The following is a 21,888-nucleotide window of genomic DNA, read 5'->3' as shown; positions in this document are numbered from 1 at the left end:
AACAGTAAACTAAAATGTAATTACAATTCAAACTAAAATACAAAAGGGAAAAAAAAAACATGAAAAGACATGTACCTTGGCTTTGGCGTCCACTGGAGCTGCGTTTTGCAACAGGAACTCAGCAACTTCACAGTGACCAGCTCGAGATGCCATGTGCAGAGGTGTTTCCACTTTCTACAAACACAAATCAATGTCCAGGTACATGATCACATACTGTACACACATATCTTGCAGTCAGAACATCTTTTATTCAATTTGCAATAAAAGTGTGTGAAGAAAAGGTGAAATTCCATGTTTACGTGGCCTCATTGTAACATAAGTGTTGATATTGCTTACCACGTTTGAGGCATGTGGTGAAGCTCCTTTCTGCATCAGTATCTTCACTATATTGAGATGACCCATAAAGGAGGACACATGCAGTGGGGTCAGTCCTGACTGTTGGACACAAAGCAAACAGACACAAAGAACTAAATATGTCAAGGCCTGAAATTATGGCTGCATGAAATGTAGACCCTCTCTATAGACCCTGTTCTAATCAAACAGTTTATGCTATTTAAAGGCTTTTTTTGGTAAATTAAGACAGAAATTTAAGATACAATGTCAGTTCCATAATAAAAGTCCCCCCAACACACATCAAACAAAACAATGACTCTTAGAGATCAGTGAAACACATTACAATAATACTGAACATAATTTAAGACTTAACAATTCTTAACAATTTAAGAGTTCAGATTAATATAATGCAATGTTATTTATATTATACTGTGGAGTGATCCTGTTGCTCACCTCTGTTACAGCCTCCAGGGACGCAGAATGCTTTAATAGTAGGTCCATTACACGCATGTGGTTCTTCTTACAGGCAATATGTAGTGGCGTGAAGCCATTCTAAGCATGTAATTAGTGGGCAGACATTCATATGTGAGTGAACAGAGAACAAGGTAAATATTATTGTGTGCATTAGTTGTGCCATGTGTGTGTTTTAAATGTGTACTAACCAGAGCACGGGTGTTTGGTTTGGCTCCTTTATCCAGGAGCACCTTGGCCACGCGATGATGTCCACAGTGTGCTGCCACATGCAGTGGGGTCAGGTGGTCTAGAGTGATGTCATCAATCTCAGCATTGTACTGTAATAGCTGTCTGATACAGTCCAAATGATCGCCCTGGGCTGCCATATGAATTGGAGACAGGCCATTCTGTGCAGTGAACATATGGGAACATTTAGAGCTGCCAATGGCATTTTCTTTCAAATTTATGGCAATCGAGTAGGCTTTTTTTTCTTCTTCTTCAACTTTTCATTTATATTATGTGTTTTGTCAACCTTTTTTGATGTGGTTTAAGGTTATTACCAAATTTAAGATTTATTGCTTATCAAAATTTTTAACATAAACTAATAAACTTAAAAGTGATACATATTTGTCGGTCATACATAAATGAAACAGGTAAGATTTCTATAATAATACTACTAAACCAAATGTGTCGTAAATATGCAATAACCAGGCTTATATATTTATAAACCAATGAATTTTTTTTTTTTTTTTTTTTTTTTGCAGTGTCATATTAACTGATTGTTGCTTGTTTTATTTTTATATTTTTACTGTATTTTATTTTTGTTATATTTGTTATAATTTGTTTTCACAATTACCGATTTATGCTGATTCTAAGTAGTAACATGAATAAATCCATTTTAAAAAGATGACTATTTAAATGAAATCAAATAGATGCAAATAGTTAATAATAAACTTTTTTTTTTTTTTTTTTTTTTGAGTGCAGAAATCTTACTTTTTTCTTACTTTTATCTATGACTGAGAAATATGATCACTTTAAGTTTGTTAGGTTAAAACTGAGTAATTTAAATTAACAAATATTTTTTATGCACTTCAAATTTTTAAATCTTAAAAGTAAGTTGATTCTTGATTTTAATTAATGCATATCATTACACTTTTTTTTTACAAGTTATTGCACTGATAACACAGTATATTGGGAACCACAGTGTCAATAATGATAAGAAAAAAAGCTATAAAAATGTGATCTTCAGATTAAATATTCAGTCAAGTAACTTTCTTTTTTTCTTATTTGAAGCATTACTTTTAATAAAATTATTCTGTCTTTGTTTTGTTTTTAAGAAAATTCTTACATAACCTCAAAAGAACAATAGCTTGACTATCGTTTCTGTAATCTCTGTAGCAAATCACAGCGATTGATAGACTATGAAATTCTTCTTCACTTTGGCGATTTTTTTCCTTTTATTGTTGCAGCTATGAAACTACTAATTTCTGGAAGACGAAATAAACATCTGAGGGTCTCACTGTCAAATGTATTTGTGGCTGAATGTCATTTGGGTGTTTGCCTACTTTGGTCTTGGCCTGTATCGGGGCTCCCTGGTCCAGAAGGATCTCGATTATTCTCACATGGCCATTTCTGGCAGCACAGTGAAGAGGAGTCAGCTCATCCTGTGATAAAAATAGAAGAAGAACAAATGTGTATACAAATTCTCCGTCATTAAGTTTTAGAATTGTAGCTTTATAACATACTTTTGTCTTGGCATCAATCTTTGCTCCTCGGTCCAGCAGAAGTCTGACCATGATGACATTTCCTCTCCTGGATGCAATATGTAGAGGTGTGATCCCATTCTGAAAGAAAGTCACGCTAGTTGGAACGTAACTGTAAACTGACAAGGGATCAGTGTAGAAATATTTAAAAGACAGACCTTGGGTGTGAAGTTCACATCAGCTCCTCTGTTTAGAAGTAGCTGGGCAACATTCAGGTTTTCATAGTGGGCTGCGATATGGAGTGGTGTGAAGCCTGTCTGCAGAGGATCATGGGAAACTGAGTTAGCAACCAGCACACTTTGCCTTGTCTATGTAAAATACAGTTATGCTGCTTCATTATCATTGCAAAAATCAAGTAATTGTATAGGGTGATTCCATGTTAACTTTTTCTAAAGAAAGATGGACATATATAGTAATGAAAGACAAAATATTACATGTCATGGATGAATATTTACTGAGTAATCCACTGAGATTCAAAGCCAAACTGCAGGGAGTGGAAAATTACTTCAGAAACATGGCAACATCATGATGTTATTTTTACACAGATATTGGTAGATCTGTTAGTAAAGTCTGTTGACTTTAGCAATCTTCGTTGCACTATGTGCCAATTGTGACCACTCAAAAATGGGGAAACAGCACTTTTCAAGCTTTTTCTCCAAGGTTTGCATGCCTGTAACTCAAGAAGTATTAAAGATATCTTAATGCTCTTTTAGATATTGGGTCTTAACAACCTTTCCTTTTGGTATCTTCATTTTTAAGGCCCTATATGATTCAGTTCCAGAGATATTGGAATTTCAATATGGCTTCATGAGTAAATCATTAAAATTTTCAGTGTTCAAAAACCAAATGTGGGTCACTTTGCAAAATATGATACTTCTTTTCTTCTAAAGAGGAATGTATGAACTGCATTGAACATACCTGTCTGAAAGAAAAATTTCTGAAAGTTTGTGTGCCTATAACTCAATAAGTATTAAAGATACTGCAATATTATTTTAGATTCTAATTCTTAATAAACGTTTGTTTTGGAATCTTAATTTTCAACAATTGCATAGAACACACCTGTCTGAGTGCTAAAAATGCACTGAAATGGTCAACATTACGTTGCTCTCTGTAGTCTATTCATAAGATTCTATATTTGAATCAGTTTCAGGTATATTTGGAAGGAGGGATTTTGTTCATTTTAACATTCATTTGAAGTCTATTTGAAATCTTTTGTAATATTATTAATGTCCTTACTGTCATATTTGATAAATTTGTAGCTATTGAATGTAAGTTTCTTACCTTGAAGTGCCAGTTTTAAAAGTAATTCTGGTGGTAAAGTGACTTCTAATAATTCATAATAATTATTCGAATTAATTCATAAGGTATGAAATTCCGTGAAAAGGGTGGATTGCTTTACTGCAGGAAACATACAGCTATCCACTGTAATTACTACAGTGAATTCCACTCACTTAACTGTAGGGGGCTCCAAAGTTGCAAAAATACACAAACTACATACAGTTGCTTTAATTCCTCCTTGTTGAATAAAAGTATTATAAAATATATAAAATAAAATAAATAAACACTATTGACTCCAAACTTTTGAACATTAGTGTGTTTACACAGATTTATATTATTTATTATTATTTATTATTAGATGTCCAGTTGATTAGGAAAAGAACAAGGAAAAAGGTTTTCACAAACCTTGCTTAAGACATCAGGATTTGGGTCATTCTGTAAAAGCACAGCGGCAGTTCGGGTGTCGTCGTTTCGGGCAGCGATATGCAGTGCGGGAAGGCGGACCTTGCCCTTAGTACCGTGGTTGATGAGCAGGGCCACCACATTCTCATGGCCCTGCTGAAGAGCCACAGCAAGAGGGGTAAAGCCATCCTGCCAGAAAAACAAACACATAACACACATTTTCAGATTTTTACAATGCCGATGCAATCTGTTGGGTCTCGTGTAGAAATCACGTTCATGGATGAGCTAATGCATTAGAGACTTATTATGGTCACTGTATGAAGCAGGGTGGGGCTGAGAGTCGTGGAAGCGAAACGAGGACGCTGGAGCGAATGCTAATGAAGGACAAGCGCAATACAAGGCTCGAAAGCAGCAGAGCTTTTATTATGCCACAGTTGACCACTTCTGCTTCTTCCGGTCATGCATACATTACACATCTGAGTGTGTTGAAAGTTCTGTTATAACACTATTCTGTGCGTTCATCACCTGTCTAATAAAATGTGTAACATATTACAGTATCTTTAGTGTTTCCATGTTTTCTACAAAGTAAAACCAGAAAATCAAGAGTGTATGAGCATGCGACGTAAAGATACGGTTCATTACACTGACTACAAATTGCTTATTTCTCTGGATTTAAACATTCTTAGAAACTTTTGGGATAATGTAAGTACACAAGTCAGCAAAATATATAACACTGTTCTAGTGTTTTTTGGATATTTTAATCAAAACAATCGTACATACTGTGCCTTTACCACGCTAAAAGTTTGCTTTTGATGCGGCAAAGAATGCTCCAAAGTGTGCTTAATAGAATTGAATGTGCACTTGTAGTGTACTTCATATCTTAAAAGTATATGTTTAAAAAAACTGCTTGCAAATAATACAATACGGATGAAATAAAAAGTCATTTAAGTGTAGTTAAAGGCAGTCCACTGCATGTTGCTAATATATTTTAATTTCAATTAACATTCATTTAAGAGTCCGAAAAGATTACATTCATTTTGCACATAAAGTAATTTTTTCACCCAAAAATGAAAATTCTGTCCTCATTTACTCACCTTCAGGTTGTTCCAAACCTAAATTGAATCATACAGGTTTGGAAGGTTGAGTAAATGATGACAGAATTTGCTTTTTCTTTTTTTTTTTCCAAGTACATTATTTCAGCAATACACACTTTTGAAAGACATGCTAAAGTGTACTTATTTATTTCACAAATGCAGCATTACCTCAGTTGGAATGGTCTGATTGGCTCCATTATCCAGCAGAAACTTCACAACCTCCAGGTGATTCTCTTGTGCAGCCATGTAGAGAGGAGTGAAGCCCTTCTGTTACAGACAGACATAAACACCCATATGCAGATACAATACCAAACTAACACAAGCGCACAAATACACAGATGACAATGCAGGCACACAGATTTTAGTTCAGACAGCAACACTGCACATATGCAAAAACACTCAAATGTTCAATGAACTACAAAACATCCAGTTGGGGAGAAGAAAACACATAAACCCCATTATATACTGTGCTTTAGGTCAGTGTTAGGTGAATACTCACAGATAGTTGAATATTAAACAGCAACTCAGTAACCAACCCAGGTTATTGACTCACCTGCGACTGAGCATTGACATTGGCTCCATAGTTAACCAACTCTGTGACCACCTGCTCCTGTCCAGCTAATGCTGCTATGTGAAGAGCAGTGTTTCCTTTCTATAAGAGAAACATCTTATTTAATGACACAGATAATGTAGTGCATTTTTCAAGCATTCTCTTGTGAAAAAAGTCGTCTGTGTCTGAAATCAAGCAATATTTCTCAAAATATTGCATCTAATGCAATGGCATTTATGCTATAACGTTCAAATAATTTTCGTGGCCACCGTAGCTCTAAATCTCACCTTTGTGGTGGTCTCTAGAACAATACCATGGTGCAGTAGCTCCAACACCATTTTAACATGGCCTTCTTTCGAGGCCAAGTGCAGCCCGTTGAGTCCATTCTGTGAAGGGAAAGAGACAGCAGAGCAGACTCACTCTGAAGGTGATTTGATCTTAAATCAAACAGTTCGGTTTCGTAACGTCCCAAAGAGACTGAAATGGGGATGTGGGGGTTTGTAGATCACTCCCACTCTCACAAAACACACAGAGCACTGTCAAAAAGCATCAACGGATGGTGATGATGATGGTGGTGATTTAGGTGGATGGCAGGCCGGTGGTCTCTCTGCTGGGAAGAATACGGGCCATGTGGGATAGGTCTAACCTCACACAGCCTTCCTTCAGCCTCACAGGACATGTGAGGTTGGACCTTTCTCACATTGCTGATATTATCCCCTCTGAGTGTAGAGACCACTCACCCCATCTCAACGTGACTCAAAGAAACAAACCAGGGAACGAAAGAAAAAGAATGGATGGATGAAGAAACACTGAAGAGTTATGAAGCAGCATAATTCTATAAAGATATGGAGATGTCATTGGAAAAGGTCTAATGATCAACTTGCATACCTTGCATGTCAATTAAGACACTGACAGCACTGAAAACTGTTTTGCATCAGTCAGTAAATGTTAATAGACATTTACAGCATGTCTCATTTCACTTTGCTAGTCCCCTGTGATGGTAATCAATATATTGAATACAGACAGAACAGCCTCTGCTCACTCTGTTGGTGCATACAGCTGAAATTAAATAAAATATGACTATTAGGTGGGAAACTAAAGCCAAATATAAATTAGAAACTAAAATGGCAAAGAAATAAAAAAAAAAATTAAAATTTAACTTACAATAAATTAAGCCTAAATAGCTATATTTATTATTAACAATAATAATAATGAAATAAGCAAATAACAAAATTGATAAAATTTAAACTAAATTAAAAAATAAAAATTAAATGCAATCTGAAAATATAAAAACGAAAGTTAATACAAAATATTAATAAAAACTATAATAGTATACTAATGCAATACTGAAAATAATACTAAAGAAGCACTGCTGTAGAGTATACTGAATACTCCATTATAAAATATTTTATGAAAAAATAATAATAATAATAAAAAAATACAGGCAGTATACAGTAGTTCTAAGCAGAATGCTAGAATTCTGTTCCAAACAAACACATATATGCATACAAAAATATTTTTTAAGTATATAAAACATTAATGTATCTTTAATTTATCTTCTTATTTTCTTTTTATTTATTATAAAAAAAATACAAGCCATAACTCTAGCTTTCTCTATTCTATTTCTATTTCTTTCTATTTCTTTTTTATTTATTTATTTATTTATTTATTTATTTAAAAAGGCTTGCTGCATGTACTGCATTATTTTGGTTTGATTGTTTCCACATCGTTTGTAAGCCACTTTAGATGAAAGCATCTCCTAAATGATTAAATGTAAATGTAATTTATTGGACAACATATTTGGGCAGAAAATATAGAATAAGCATATATCATTATACAGTTTGTTTATTTTCCTTTGGCATTGGCAAATTGATTTTCTTTCTTGTAAATTGTTACATTTTTGCTAAAAACAAGACAGCACAACATTTTATTTTTACAGTAAGAAAAATACATTTAATTCAATTATTATTATTATGTCTTATTATCTTACACAAGTAAGTGTATCTTTCTTTTTGAAATTATTAGATATCATGTTTTTAGACTTAGATATTTTAATGTAAGACAAGACAAATAAAATATTGTTTTTGCTGTATATCTGTCCTAGCTCAAGGGTCTGGCAGCAGGTTTCTGAAAGAGCTCAGCAGTGCATGTAGACACTCTCCAGAGAGCTCTGTGAGCCTGCTCACACGTTTACTTCAGTATGACGACTAAGTGGAGCAAAACGCTGAAGTCATCACTCACAACACATGCAGTCATTAATCAAAGGGCATTATCATCTCATTTACTCCTGCTGGTCTGAGGCAGGTCCACCACACAACAGGACATGTCAGCGTACAAACCAGCTAAAGGGAACAGAAGTGGACATGAATGCACCTACTGTACACACACAGTAAAGTCTGTGCACAATTCAGACATGGAAACAGAGAATTATTTCCAACCATTTTTCCCCAGATGTCCACTAAGGTAAAGTAGCTACTTTAGCACAAATATCAGATGAAAAGACCCGTAATGAATGTCCAAACTTACACCATGGATGCAAACCCTTAGACGGCACAACAAGCAACTTGAGTTCAACTGAACAACTCACTATTTTTTATTATTTTTGACATAATTTATATTATTACAATACACCTCTCCCAGCCTAGCACAAATGGCTCAATTAGTTCTGGGTTTAATGAAGGCCCGCCTTCCGAAAAACAAAATGTGTTGTGATTGGTTAGCTCTTCCACTGTGTTGTGATTGGCGAACAGCTTAAACGGTATTTCAGTACTGCCACACACCTTGTCAAAGATGTAAGTTCCGTGCACAGCTGTTAGCGCAAGCTAGATTGAAGTGATTCTTACGTTTTAAATATGGATATTTTTCTTACAAAAATGCATCAGTTCGCTACAGGAGGCCTTTATTAACCCCCCGGAGCTGTGTGAGGCACTTTTTATTATGGATGGATGCATATTATTGGACTTGTTTTGGACAGATGAAGAGAAACACCCGTCTATGCCGTTCTAAAGCTTGGGAGTGTCAGGATACATTTTAATATAACTGCGATTGCATTGGTCTGAAAGAAGGAAGTCATATACACCTAGGATGCATGGATTGTGTGTAAATAATGTGCTACAGTAGTGTTGGGTCCTATCGTCAGCCTGTGAACATGATATTATCGTGCTAATGTATTTTATTATTTACATATTTAGTTTCATTGCCCGAAACCAGCTCCAGCATAAGACTAAAAGCAGCCTAACATTATCAAAGAACGTCATCACTGATTATTCTAGTGCAAGTTTTTGCATTTTAAAAAACACTCGCATTATAAGTGAAGCTATCTACACTGTATGGTAAATAAATCTCTTACCACACACTGCACATGTCTGTGACGTGGCAACCAGAGTAGATTGTGGCTACATTCCCCACCTCACCCTACCCTCCCTCCAACAATTCGAATTTCTGTGGGCCGGATTGATTTATTGATATTTTAATGGACCACGTTGTGACATCATTGCGTGTGGAAAACAAACGTTGTAGTCCAAAGGAGCCGTTCATTGTAGTTCTTGAAAAGAGATTTTTTAAAAACTAAATATCTCCTTTTGAAGTGGACTTTGAGATTCGTAACTTTGTAGATCTTTTTTATGCCCAAAGATACACACCACACACTGACTAAAGTTCAAAAAGTGAAAAAGCATAATAGCACCCCTTTAAGGACTGTTGCCACATCACAGGAATAATGAAGAGAATGAAGTGGTCTCGTGTCATCTGGCCCTGTGTGTGCTAGATTTATCGTCTAGAGATCACACATCTTTCACATTTTGTCTTCTAGAGCGCCCCTCAAGATCAAGAATTTATCTGTAAGAAGATTCACTTGCCTGGCTGTGACTCAATCGAACCATTAATCAGAGTACAGGGAGTTGAGGGATTCTTACCTGATTGGCTGTGTTGATGTCGATGCCATTCTTGATGTGGTCGAGAGCCTTTTCCAGATTACCTGAGCGAGCTGCACGGAGGAAACTGGTGGCAGCATCAGCCTGAGAAAAAATACAGGAAGTAATACAGGAGGGTAGAATTTAAAAGAGTTAGATTTTTTAATTACCTCATTATATCGTGAAAACTATATGCTTTATTGCCAGCCATCTATATTTCAGTAGACTTGCAACGTCATAGAATCTCTCATGTGAGGAGCGTTAAATAAGATAACACTTATGACAAAACACTTTTTAAAGACTGATGTTGAACTCAAACAACAACAGCAACAAAACGGGGCAACACCAGAAAACACTGAAATTAAAACAAACCGAAGCACAAGCTTTTCAACATTAGATACATACACAAAAAACATTTTTACGTCACACACAACTGAGTATAATGATAACATCGTTTTCAGAGGGGTTTTTTTTCTGTATGAGAAAGACCTTTAAGCATTTCGTCGACCTAAAGTACACAAACATTCAGATGATCTCAGAGAACGGACTGTAGACTATATAATACTGCAAAAGGAAAGAGTAAGAAAGATCAGAGACAGAGAGAAAAAAAAAACTAAACTCATTTGTTTAACTCAAATGATACGTATTCTCAATAAAACCAAAGCAGTCAGACACAAAGACAGATAGAGACAAAAGCTGATGTTTTTTTTTCTATTTCAGTGACCTTCCTGACCTTATGACATTCACCTAAATAGAGAAAATGCTTTTACTAAACTTTTCGTAGCAGTGCATCTTCAAAACCAAAATAAAAATATTTGCCATTGAGACTCAAATAATAATTTTAAGACATTATTTTATGTGGAGACAAAGTTTGTTATACTTAATGACACTTAAAGCACATTCTCACCATCATACCTTGATGTTCAAAGCTGGTGTTTCCCACCTAGGGGCTGATGAAGGAACTGCAGGCGGTGTGTGAGATAGTGAGAGAAATGGCAGTGCCAAATTAAATATGTGTAATTAATTCATTAAAAAGAAGATATATTAATATTTAGAACTAAAACGAAATTCATTATATTTATGTAAAGGTTAACATTACTTAGATTCTCAAAACAATACATGCTGGTAATAGGGGTTCAGCTAACAACAGCCAAAAAAAAAAAAAAAAGAAAAAGTTTGGGCACCCCAGTCCTAAGATGCTTCATTAAGCAAGAAATGAACCATTTCATGGTTTCTTCTGTCTGATAAACACACTCAGTGCAGAAAAAGGTTTTCACACTTTCAGCCCAAGACCAAATGATTTCTAAAAAGCCAGTTTATATATAGTACGTACACATTTGCATAATTCCAGAACAACGCTTTTAGATTTTAATTCCACATCTGGATTCAATCACTTCTGTGGCTTAAGTGCATTTGAACAGATTTCCATGTCCTTGAGACTGAGATGCTCTTGTGAATCAGTTTAAGGCGACTACATGTGTTGTGTTGTTGCTGTGGTGGCGGCGGCGGCGGTGGGAATGTGTGAGAGTGTGAGAGTGTGTACCTTCACGAGCAGCAGGGCTGGTTCACTGATCAAATATACTTGACAAGTACATGGAGACACGGACACACGCTCAACAACAAAGTGTGAGTTGGCATGGGGACGACTTAGTGACCTCATAAGAATTAGGAGCACAATTTTTCTCTCCCATCACTCTGGCTGAGAATACTATACTAAAGGGGTTTAGTGTCAGTAAGACTCTTTCTCCTTTTTTTTTTTTTTAAAGAAATTGTTACTTTTACTCAGCAAGGTTTCATTAAATTGATCAAAAGTGACAGTAAAACCATTTCTAATGTTACAAAGGATTTCTATTTCAAATAACTGCTGTTCTGCTGATTTTTCTACTCATCAAAGAATCCTGAAAAACAAAATGTATCACGGTTTCCACAAAAAATGTTGTACCGCACCGCTGTTTTCAACATTGATAATGATCAGAAATGTTTCAGCAAATCAGCATATTAGAATGATTTCTAAAGGATCAAACTGGAGTAATGATGCTGAAAATTCAGCAGTTATGTTTTACAGTATACTCTATTAGTAAACAGCTCTTTTAAATTGCAATCATATTTTGCAACATTACTGTCTATACAGTATTTTGATTAAATAAATGCAGTCTTGGTGAGCAGAAGAGACTTCTTTTAAAAACCTTAAAAATATTACCAACACCAAACCTTTGACCAATAATGTATGCTGTAATCTAAAAGTATTTATTTTGCTGGATGTGGAAACTATGTGTCATAATAATGTGTACGTTTTGAGACTTTTTGAGCATATATTATTTTGGACAAACAAATTTTTATTTTATTTCATTATTTTTTTTCACCACATGCTATTTTACACAGTCAAAACAAATAGGATGGCATCATGCCATCCAAAAAAAGATCTTATATTTGAACATTTTAAATTCAGGTACTTCAATTTAAACTTAAATTCACTATAAAAACACAAAATAAAGAAAAAAATAACTAACTGAATCAAAATTATAAGTATGTTTTCATGAGTAACGGACAAAAACAGTAGCAAGAATAACAGATTTCAGTCTTAATTTAGCGTTTTAGTCTAGATTTTTGGTTTAGTTTTTGATTGCCTTTTTTTAGTAATGCATTTTTTAACTCTGAAGCATTTTTGGAGTCCCCTGCATGCGTAAAATGTGAGGTCACTGTACACGAGCGTGTGTTTGCAGCAGATAAGACGCTGGAGGCGATCATGTAGACCACACCTAATTCTTTGCCTTTGGCTTGCTATATTCTCCACACCTCTATACGGCATACCACTATAGATGCCACGAGAACAAACCGAACACACCAAAAGATGCTGTTTTGACCCTTCTGACTCAAAAGAAAACTGCCTCTGTAAAATAAACCATAAATAAAGAATGAATGTCCAGCGATATCTAAACCTCCTCAAAGACCAGTTATTAATATTGCATGATTCAATAGCCAGGCTGCCAGAATTGATAGGCTCTCTTGGAAACGACATCCCAAAACATCACGAAAGAGGTAATTTAGAAACAAAATAAACATTATTGTTTCTTAAAGTAGGCTAATGCAGTCCTGTTGATTCCTCGATGTGAATTATAAAGCTTTCAATAAATAATCTGGCACAAAAACAAATTATATTTCATGTAACGGTTAATAAAACCTCATATACCATTATGAAAAAAAGATAAATAAGCATGTCTCCACCCAGCCCTAGCTTTCCTTCCCTCTCTGAGAGCAGAAGTACTGCAGCAGACAGGATGACATCATCACTGAGACGCAACACTGCAGTGTGTGTGTTTATGACTGCATCCGAGAGAGAGACAGAGCCAGTCTTTAACTCACCTCTACTGAGAAACACACACACAGATAAAGGCAAACACACAGAGAGAATGCGATCCATCACAATAACTGTGCTTGCATAGCAAACAACAGCCGCTCATGCGAGAGCAGGTGGTGATGTGTATTTCCCACAGAGGGACTGAATGAGATTATACGTCACAACTCCATAAAATTCAGCTCAAACATGTTAATACTTAAATCCGGCAACACTGAAGCGTAAACCGCAGTTGCTGCATAAAATGCATGTTTTATCACTTCCCTATTCCGTCTCTACATCATAAGTTGAGATGATGCACTTGATGCATCTGGGGCTCATTATTCAGGATCATAAATGAACGAATGTGTGATGCTAGTGTGTTTCGGACTGATTTAAAGAGCATGCATTCCTGTGGAGGGCTAAACTAACACTTAACATATAAACCAACCGAGAAACCTGTGAAATAACTATTTTTATGCATGCACAGGAACACAAGAAGACATGTTTCACTGACCATGCATTATATAACATGGTGTACAGATAAAAAACTGCAAATGACTTTGCTGGAAAAATAGCTGAAAATACAGTTGGCTGTAATCACATTTTGGTAGTACTTTGACTATTTTAATGTGTTACACATGTTACATAGTAATAACAGTAAAGGATGCATAATTTCAAGAAACTAAACCTAAAAGCAAACCTTAACCCTAAATAGTAATAGTAAGTACACGTTGAATACAGTTACTCTGTGAACATGTTAAAATAGAGTGATATGAATATTCAGTGCTTCCAAAATGTATTTGCATATCTAAACAACATCTAAAAATCTGTAAATCACATTGCACTTGATAAAACAAATGCTACTTGGTTCAATATGTTGTTAAGTATCGCTATTACAAATATACTTTACAAAGAAAACATTTCACAAAATAAAAAGGTTACACATTTTTAAATATTAAATATAAGCAAAACTGACATGTTGTTGTCAAACATTTGTGTCCATAGTGTGAAGTATAGCTGTAGTGAACTTGAGGGGAACTGATTGTATGCGTCCACTAAAATCACAGAAATGCCTCTGAAAAAAGGGCATTTGTTTGGAGATGCTACTTAGTTTGAGATTCTGACAACTAAAGTCATACATTATATCTTCCAGTGTCTAAATGTTTTGGGAACCTGTGAAATTTACATCACAGGATGTATTTAACATGATTTTTCATCTTAATCTTACAATCTTCAATCTAAATCTAAGGTGAAACTTTAAATATCTGTTTTAGAGGTCCACTGTGTCCTGATCAGCACTTTATAAACCAAGTGCAAAAGTGTTTCTGTTTGTGCCACAGCTGCATAAATCACAAAACAAAGTGCTTTTTAAATTCACGATGCAAAAGTCTCCATTAACACCTTTTAACTTTTTTCTCTCATGTCTTTCCTTTTAGTCCCATGCATATCCTTAACATTTTCAGTGCTTTGCCCTCCCTTGCACATTACGTAAAGAATGAAAATTTGCATCTTTCAGAGCTGTTTATACCTGATTCGACCCTCATGAATGACTTTTGTTGGTGTAATTCAACGCAATCATGTTAATACTACTTTTAAAATCAGTTTAATTAGGTAAAAATTTAACAAGGTAAAAAATTGGAATAGTTTGGGTTGGAGTGTTGGAGCTCAGAGCCCAAATTCTCCCACGAACAAAGGGCAAATAAACGTACAATGCTGCTGGCTGGATGAGTGCCTCACTTTTATAAGTGTAGTTACATTTTGGTAACATTTACTATAACACTATTTTAATGTGTGCATGTTACACATGCATTTACTGTACTAATAACAGTACATTATGCATAATTTCAAGCACTCAACTTCAAACCCTAACCCTATAGTGAATATATGGTGTTAATAAACATTCTTCTTGGTGTATTTGCAGTGTAACATTAAAATAGCGGTTACACTCTATTTTATGACATCCTTGTTATAATTAATTAAGTACTGAGTAAAATTATTTAACTTTATGTATTTACTATATGAGGGTTTAATTTAGGGTTAGTTGCATGTAATTATGCATTGTTATTACAAAAGCAAACACATGTAACATGTGTAACAAGGACACTATAAAATAAAGTGTTACCAAAATAGCATTAGGAATATATTTAGTAGCTCCAAAACATATTTGCATACAGTTTTTTTTTTTTTTTTTTGAGGTAAAATCAACTGGAAACAAGAGCAAGTTTCTAGAATGGTCAATGTCGCAACAACTAACAAAAACAACAAAGTATATGAGGGAACCTTCAGGAAAGTTGTACTTACTCCAGAAACGATGGTCTTGGTTGGCATCCCAGTACACCCTCTCTCTTTCTCTTTCTCTTTCTCTCTCTCTCTCTACGTCTTTGCCTCACTGCTCTGCAGTGTTACTCTATCTGGGTGTAGGGGTCTGGGCACTGCCCCTTTCCCCCTGCACGCACACACACACATACACACTTGTGAGGGGCTGGGTGGGGCTGGGGGCTTTGAGGCCAGAGGGTTTATCTCCAGAGGAATGCTGTCAATATCGACACACACACACTTCTACCCAAAACTAGATAATGGCATAAGTCTCTCGCTCTCTGTTTTTCCATTCTGTCGAACGTTCTCGATCTGCGCAGACCTGCTCGATGCATTCTGACAAGCAAAGGGCCTTTCTGAATGAGCCTTTGGGAAAAGGACACATTATGTGTGTGTGTGAGGTTTGGCACTGTTTCAGTCTGCAGAAGGACTTACAGTGACAAAGACCCTTGGAGGGGTGGGATGGGGTGGGGTGGGGGTACTTCAGGAGTACCAAGCCTGGTGACAATGGCCCAGACACGGATGGGGAGGGCATGGTGAGTGTGTGTGTGTGTGAGGGGGCCCAGTCTCTTTCAATAAAAGATCTGTCACTCCCAGCCTGAAAAGGCCCCTCCGTCTTCTCTCTCCTAGGCCCACGCTGGGAAAAGGACATCTATGCCAACAACATGCACCCAAATAAATGTGTGTTGCAGAAGTGGACGGAACAAAACTACATCTAGAGCTCAGGTTATCAATTAAAATCTGGTCGTTTTCTAGTGAGCAGGTTGGTGTTTATTACTATGGCAATTCCCTCTCTAGGGGATTTATTGCAATGGCAGTGAATCACATGGCCCTTTGAGGTGACTCAGGAATCAAGAGGTGATTCAAAGGACTCATCTTTGATTCTTTCAAAGAAATAACGAGAGCTATTCCTGCTCTGCAGTATATTTTTATGACCCATTCATACACTTTAAAAGAAAATAAATTAATTTAAAAAAATTACATTTTATAACAATATTCTACTTCAAACTTTCACATTCGAAAGTTCACATTTATTTTAATATGTTATTTGCCTTTGGAATTAATTGTACAATTTACTAGTAATTTCTAAGTGAAGACTGATTGGTTGCACTTTATCTTACAGTACGTGTACACTACTTGCATGTACTTACTATGTACTTACAATGAACTTACCTGATAAAGTACTGGGGAATATAAGTTAACTGCATGGGGTAAGGTTAGGTTTAGGTGTAGGTGCAGGGTTAGTACCTAATTATAACTAGTTATAGTAATTACTATAGTAAGTACATAGTATGTACATGAGGAACAGGACTGTAAAATAAAGTGCTACCAACTGTTTTTACCATTTTTTTCTGAGTAATAATACAGTTGCATAAGATATTGAGTTGTAGCTGTCTTTGAAATCCAGTCATTTCAATAGGAATTGACACAATTTCATGTAAGAGTGAAACATGTTCCCAGATTTCCCAGTGGGTTCAAGTTGGTCACATGAATTCACTTTTCTGATAGAGAGAAAGTTGTTTGGATCGATTCAATTTAGATTATTACACATTATTACAATTTAGAGGTCAGTTTTATAACTGCATTGCTTTGGTTTGAGAGTTTGTTGTCGTTGTTTTCTCAAGTTAAAATATTTCCAACAAAATCATTTTCTTAGCAATCTCTTAGCAATTTCTCTACATCCACATATATTTGATATTACTTTCTTACATTTTACAATACAAAACTTGCATAGATAATTAAAAAATTAAGAAAAAAAAAAGAAAAAAGGTACAAAAGCTGTCACTGTGGTGGTACCCCTTCGGAGGGTACTAATATGTACTATTTAGGTACTAAAAAAAAAAAGTTACACGTTAAGTACTAATACATACCTTTAAGGTACTAATATGCACCCTTTAGAGGTAAAAAAGGGTACAAAGGTATACCGTTTGAAAGTATCATCCCGGTGACAACTTTTGTACCTTATTTTGTGAGCGTGCATGTAGTGTAATCTAACATTTTGCATATAAACTAGCAAGCAGTAAGTTGGTTAACTCCCTCATTGAACAAACTTTTTTTTTTTTTTTTTTTTTTTTTTTGAGATCCAATACTGTCAGGCATCCGGTTTATTTTCTTGTCATGTTGTCAAATAATCAAATTATAATTAATAGTGTAATGTCCTAAACATAAGTAAAATACAGAATTTTTATTTTTAGTGAACATTTCTTTTAACAGTAACAGTGAGAATAACTATTGAAATACTTCTGGGGGGAAAAGCTCAGTAGAAATCAAGAAAAGATGTTTAATGGTAAGAAATATTTATCTTTACAATATGGCATAGTTTTTTGTTACCTAAACTGGATGTTAATCAGCAAATACCAAAATCACACATAGGAAATTATTGGTGAAAAATGCTTTACGAGCCACTAGATGGTGCTGCATTAGCCATGCATGACTCCTGCGAGCAGCAGTGGATGAGGCTATGGGCATTCTGTGCTACTGTTGTGCATGACTGCAGCACTGTCCTCATGTTGTGTTTCAACTTCATCTAAAGTAAAGTTTCCATACATTGCCTTAGTCCATGTCATGTAACTGAGTGCAATTCTACATTCGAACACATTCATGTGGAATAATCTTTAATCTCACAGATTTTTCTCTTGTCTTATTCATTATGGCATAATACACACAAATGATAAATAATGTGATAAAAGTTCTATTTTTCTCACATTTACACTTTAGAAAATGTACACTTCAGACTGTAATTAACAGTCCCCAATCATCAAAGTATTTATATTAAAGTTACTTTGTAGACGATCTCCATCATCTCTATCCATATGCAAATAACTAACCAGACACCATAAAAAGGATCTGCTTCATCTCCACACCAACTACCCATTCATGTTCTACCAGGATCAATACTTGGATCAAATGTGCCTTCACACCAAATCACTTAGTGAAGTTATCACCTGGAAATGTATTTGTGCATGGATAAATGCCCATCATCTGAAGCGGAATTTACTGAAAACCACACTGCTGTTCGTCCCGGCCGAGAAACATCCTCGCCAAGACCTCGTCATAGACAGCACAGTCATTTCCCCACATAAAGCCAAGAACCTTGGCACCACACTGGACGACGGTCTGTCATATGCATCCCACATACTATCCACACACAGTGAGCAAAAATAGCACCTTCAGGGAAACAACATCTCGTCTCTGGGGCAGTACCCTCAAAAGGACATCTTTGTACCTTATTTTACAGTAGTACCTTTCACTACTCTACACTCTTAAAAATAAAGGTGCTTCACAATGTCATAGAAGAACCCCTTTGTCTAAATGGTTCCATAAAGAACCTTGAACATCTGAAAAACCATTCTGTTTCACAAAAGGTTCTTTGTGGTGAAAGAAGGTGCTTCAGATTATAAAAAGGTAGAAAACAGATGGAAGAACCTTTGACTGAATGGTTCATTGTGGAATCAAAAATGGTTCTTCTATGGCACTGCTGTAAAGAACCATTTAAAGCACCTTTATTTTTTGGGGGGTAGAACCTTTGAGGGGTAGATAAGGTACAAAGTTGTCATTTTAAAGGCACTGCACCAGTGACAAGCTGTTGTAACTCTAAATGTACAATTTTTGCACTTTCTGCAGCTTGTCCAGAATCAAAAGCTCAAATGATACTGAACCTTTGTACTTTGTCTTCACAGTGGCTCCCTATTCCATCTAATGAATTCAAAACACTTGTCCTGACATACAAGTCAATGAATGGTCAAGCACCCTCCTACATCCAGTTAATGCTGACTTGTCCAGTTTGACTAACTACCACTCCTTACCTCATACAGTCACCCTTTCAGCAGTGCTAAGCACCTTACTGTCCTCAACGTCAAATCAACTTTGACAGTTTGTGTTCATTCATTTTTGTATCAGAAAGTACATGGTGTATTCATTTAGGAAACACCTTTTCTTCTGATAACACTTTAGATTAGGGAACACATATTCACTATAAACTAAGAATCTTTTTTTACCCTCAGTAAACTCCTAATTTGCTGCTTAATGATAGTAAATAAGCTAGTTTTTGTAGTAGTTGCGTTCATGTATGGGGTAGGGTTAAAGGCAGGGTGATTTGGTTCAAAAGCAGTTTTTGTTATACTAGTTGAAAGTCTCTTCACATCCCGATAGCAATCACTAAGTTAAGTGGTCTCAATGAATTTGTATAATCTATGGAAGGTTTAGGACCATAGGCGGAGCATCTGTAAGTCTGAGAAAGGCTTAGTATTCCCCTGGCCACAAAATGCAACCAAAGTGGACAAAAATGCCCCTGCACAATTAAGTGAAATCTATTACATCTGTTGCTAACAAAATGAAACTACATGGAAAGTGTCAATTGCAGCACTGAATTAAGATCTGCTCATGCTGTACTATATTTCTTTTTACGTGTTTTTACAGTGTTGCACATTATAATTACATGATTCAGTTGAGCTTAAGAATGCAATGGCCAATCAGAGGCGTTCTGATGACTCATTGATGAATATTATCATAAACAAAGTTCAGATGTACATACAATGTAAGTCAGAGATTCATTTCACAGTGTAGACAGCTTCAGTGATTATAACGAAAGTTTTGTTTTTTTGAGAGTGCTTAAACTCACAATAGATCAAAGTTAGTGATAATGTATAGAATTTATTCATCGTTTGAATAACCATGGAAATGAAAACGTTATAATTAGCAACTTATGTTTTTTTATTAAATTACGATACCGTGAATACACATTCAGTCCTATTAAAAATATTTTATTAGCATGGGTGCACATAAGTTTTTATTTTGAAAGGTTGCCGGCAAGTAAGCATACTCGCTCTCGCTGAGTTTAGCGCTTCTGATTAAAGAGCGATCAGTGAAGCGCGTAAGTGAAAGAAATGTCACGTTTTTGCATTGTGATTTGAAAACAACAGTGAATAGTCTAGTTCGAATAGAAATCTTGTACAGTATTACAGTTTGTCAATCTAAAATGGTAACGGTGCATTAACAGCTGGAACCATGTTGGTACGCTCTGAACTCATTTACACAGCCCATTTTCTTATTTTGGTCATGCATGCGGACCTGCGGACCACTAACGTGCACCCCTGTTTATTAGCCTACATGACACACATATCTGGTACTTGCCTAAAAAAACGGGTTTGTTTGCAGTTAATAGATTAAGCTGCTTTTAGCCTTACCCTGGAGTTGGTTCACCCTCCGCTTGGCTTATGTATAGGACCATAAAATGTCTATCCAGTCATATCCCTAGGTCTGAAGGCTATGATAGGCTGTCCTACCTGCCTGTCAATGTACAGGTGCATCTCAATAAATTAGAATGTCGTGGAAAAGTTCATTTATTTAAGTAATTCAACTCATAGTGTGAAACTTATGTATTAAATAAATTCAATACACACAGACTGAAGTAGTTTAAGTCTTTGGTTCTTTTAATTGTGATAATTTTGGCTCACATTTAACAAAAACCCACCAATTCACTACCTCAACAAATTAAAATACTTCATAAGACCAAAAAAAAATAATAAATAAAAAAACATTTTTAGTGAATTGTTGGCCTTTTGGAAAGTATGTTACTTGGTAGGGGCTCTTTTTGCTTTAATTACTGCCTCAATTCTGCGTGGCATGGAGGTGATCAGTCTGTGGCACTGATGAGGTGGTTTGGAAGCCCAGGTTTCTTTGACAGTGGCCTTCAGCTCATCTGCATTTTTTGGTCTCTTGTTTCTCATTTTCCTCTTGACAATACCCCATAGATTCTCTGTGGGGTTCAGGTCTGGTGAGTTTGCTGGCCAGTCAAGCACACCAACACCATGGTCATTTAACCAACTTTTGGTACTTTTGGCAGTGTGGGCAGGTGCCAAATCCTGCTGGAAAATGAAATCAGCATCTTTAAAAAGCTGCTCAGCAGAAGGAAGCATGAAGTGCTCTAAAATTTCTTGGTAAACGGTGCAATAACTTTGGTTTTCACAAAACCACACCAGCAGATGACATTGCACCCCAAATCATCACAGACTGTGGAAACTTAACACTGAACTTCAAGCAACTTGGGCTATGAGCTTCTCCACCCTTCCTCCAGACTCTAGGACTACAAAAATACAAAACTTGCTCTCATCTGAAAAGAGGACTTTGGACCACTGGGCAACAGTCCATTTCTTCTTCTCTATAGCCCAGGTAAGACAAAAATTCCTTGACACATCTGTGTGTGGTGGCTCTTGATGCCTTGACCCCAGCCTCAGTCCATTTCTTGTGAAATTCACCCAAATTCTTGAATCGATTTTGCTTGACAAGCCTCTCAAGGGTGCGGTTCTCTCGGCTGGTTGTGCATCTTTTTCTTCCACACTTTTTCCTTCCACTCAATTTTCTGTTAACATGTTTGGATACAGCACTCTGTGAACAGCCAGCTTCTTTGGCAATGAATGTTTGTGGCTTACCCTCCTTGTGAAGGGTGTCA

At 35.9% G+C, this 21,888-nt stretch overlaps 1 protein-coding gene across 1 annotated transcript in view; it reads right to left on the bottom strand.

Moving 5' to 3' along the window:
- The window catches only part of ank1a (ankyrin 1, erythrocytic a), a 140,518-nt gene that overhangs the window by 66,274 nt on the left and 52,356 nt on the right, over positions 1–21,888 (bottom strand). Inside the window, exons 3-14 of the mRNA XM_051109689.1 lie at positions 9,788–9,889; positions 6,161–6,259; positions 5,877–5,975; positions 5,492–5,590; positions 4,233–4,418; positions 2,708–2,806; positions 2,532–2,630; positions 2,352–2,450; positions 996–1,193; positions 787–885; positions 337–435; positions 76–174 (exon numbers count right to left, since the gene is read on the bottom strand). Coding sequence (XP_050965646.1) covers positions 76–174; positions 337–435; positions 787–885; positions 996–1,193; positions 2,352–2,450; positions 2,532–2,630; positions 2,708–2,806; positions 4,233–4,418; positions 5,492–5,590; positions 5,877–5,975; positions 6,161–6,259; positions 9,788–9,889 — 1,377 coding nt within the window. The remainder of the gene's footprint in view (positions 1–75; positions 175–336; positions 436–786; positions 886–995; positions 1,194–2,351; positions 2,451–2,531; positions 2,631–2,707; positions 2,807–4,232; positions 4,419–5,491; positions 5,591–5,876; positions 5,976–6,160; positions 6,260–9,787; positions 9,890–21,888) is intronic.

Source organism: Labeo rohita, chromosome 5 (assembly GCF_022985175.1).
Source record: "Labeo rohita strain BAU-BD-2019 chromosome 5, IGBB_LRoh.1.0, whole genome shotgun sequence".
Taxonomy (NCBI): Eukaryota; Metazoa; Chordata; class Actinopteri; order Cypriniformes; family Cyprinidae; genus Labeo; species Labeo rohita.
This window is presented reverse-complemented; position numbering and strand designations above follow the sequence as displayed.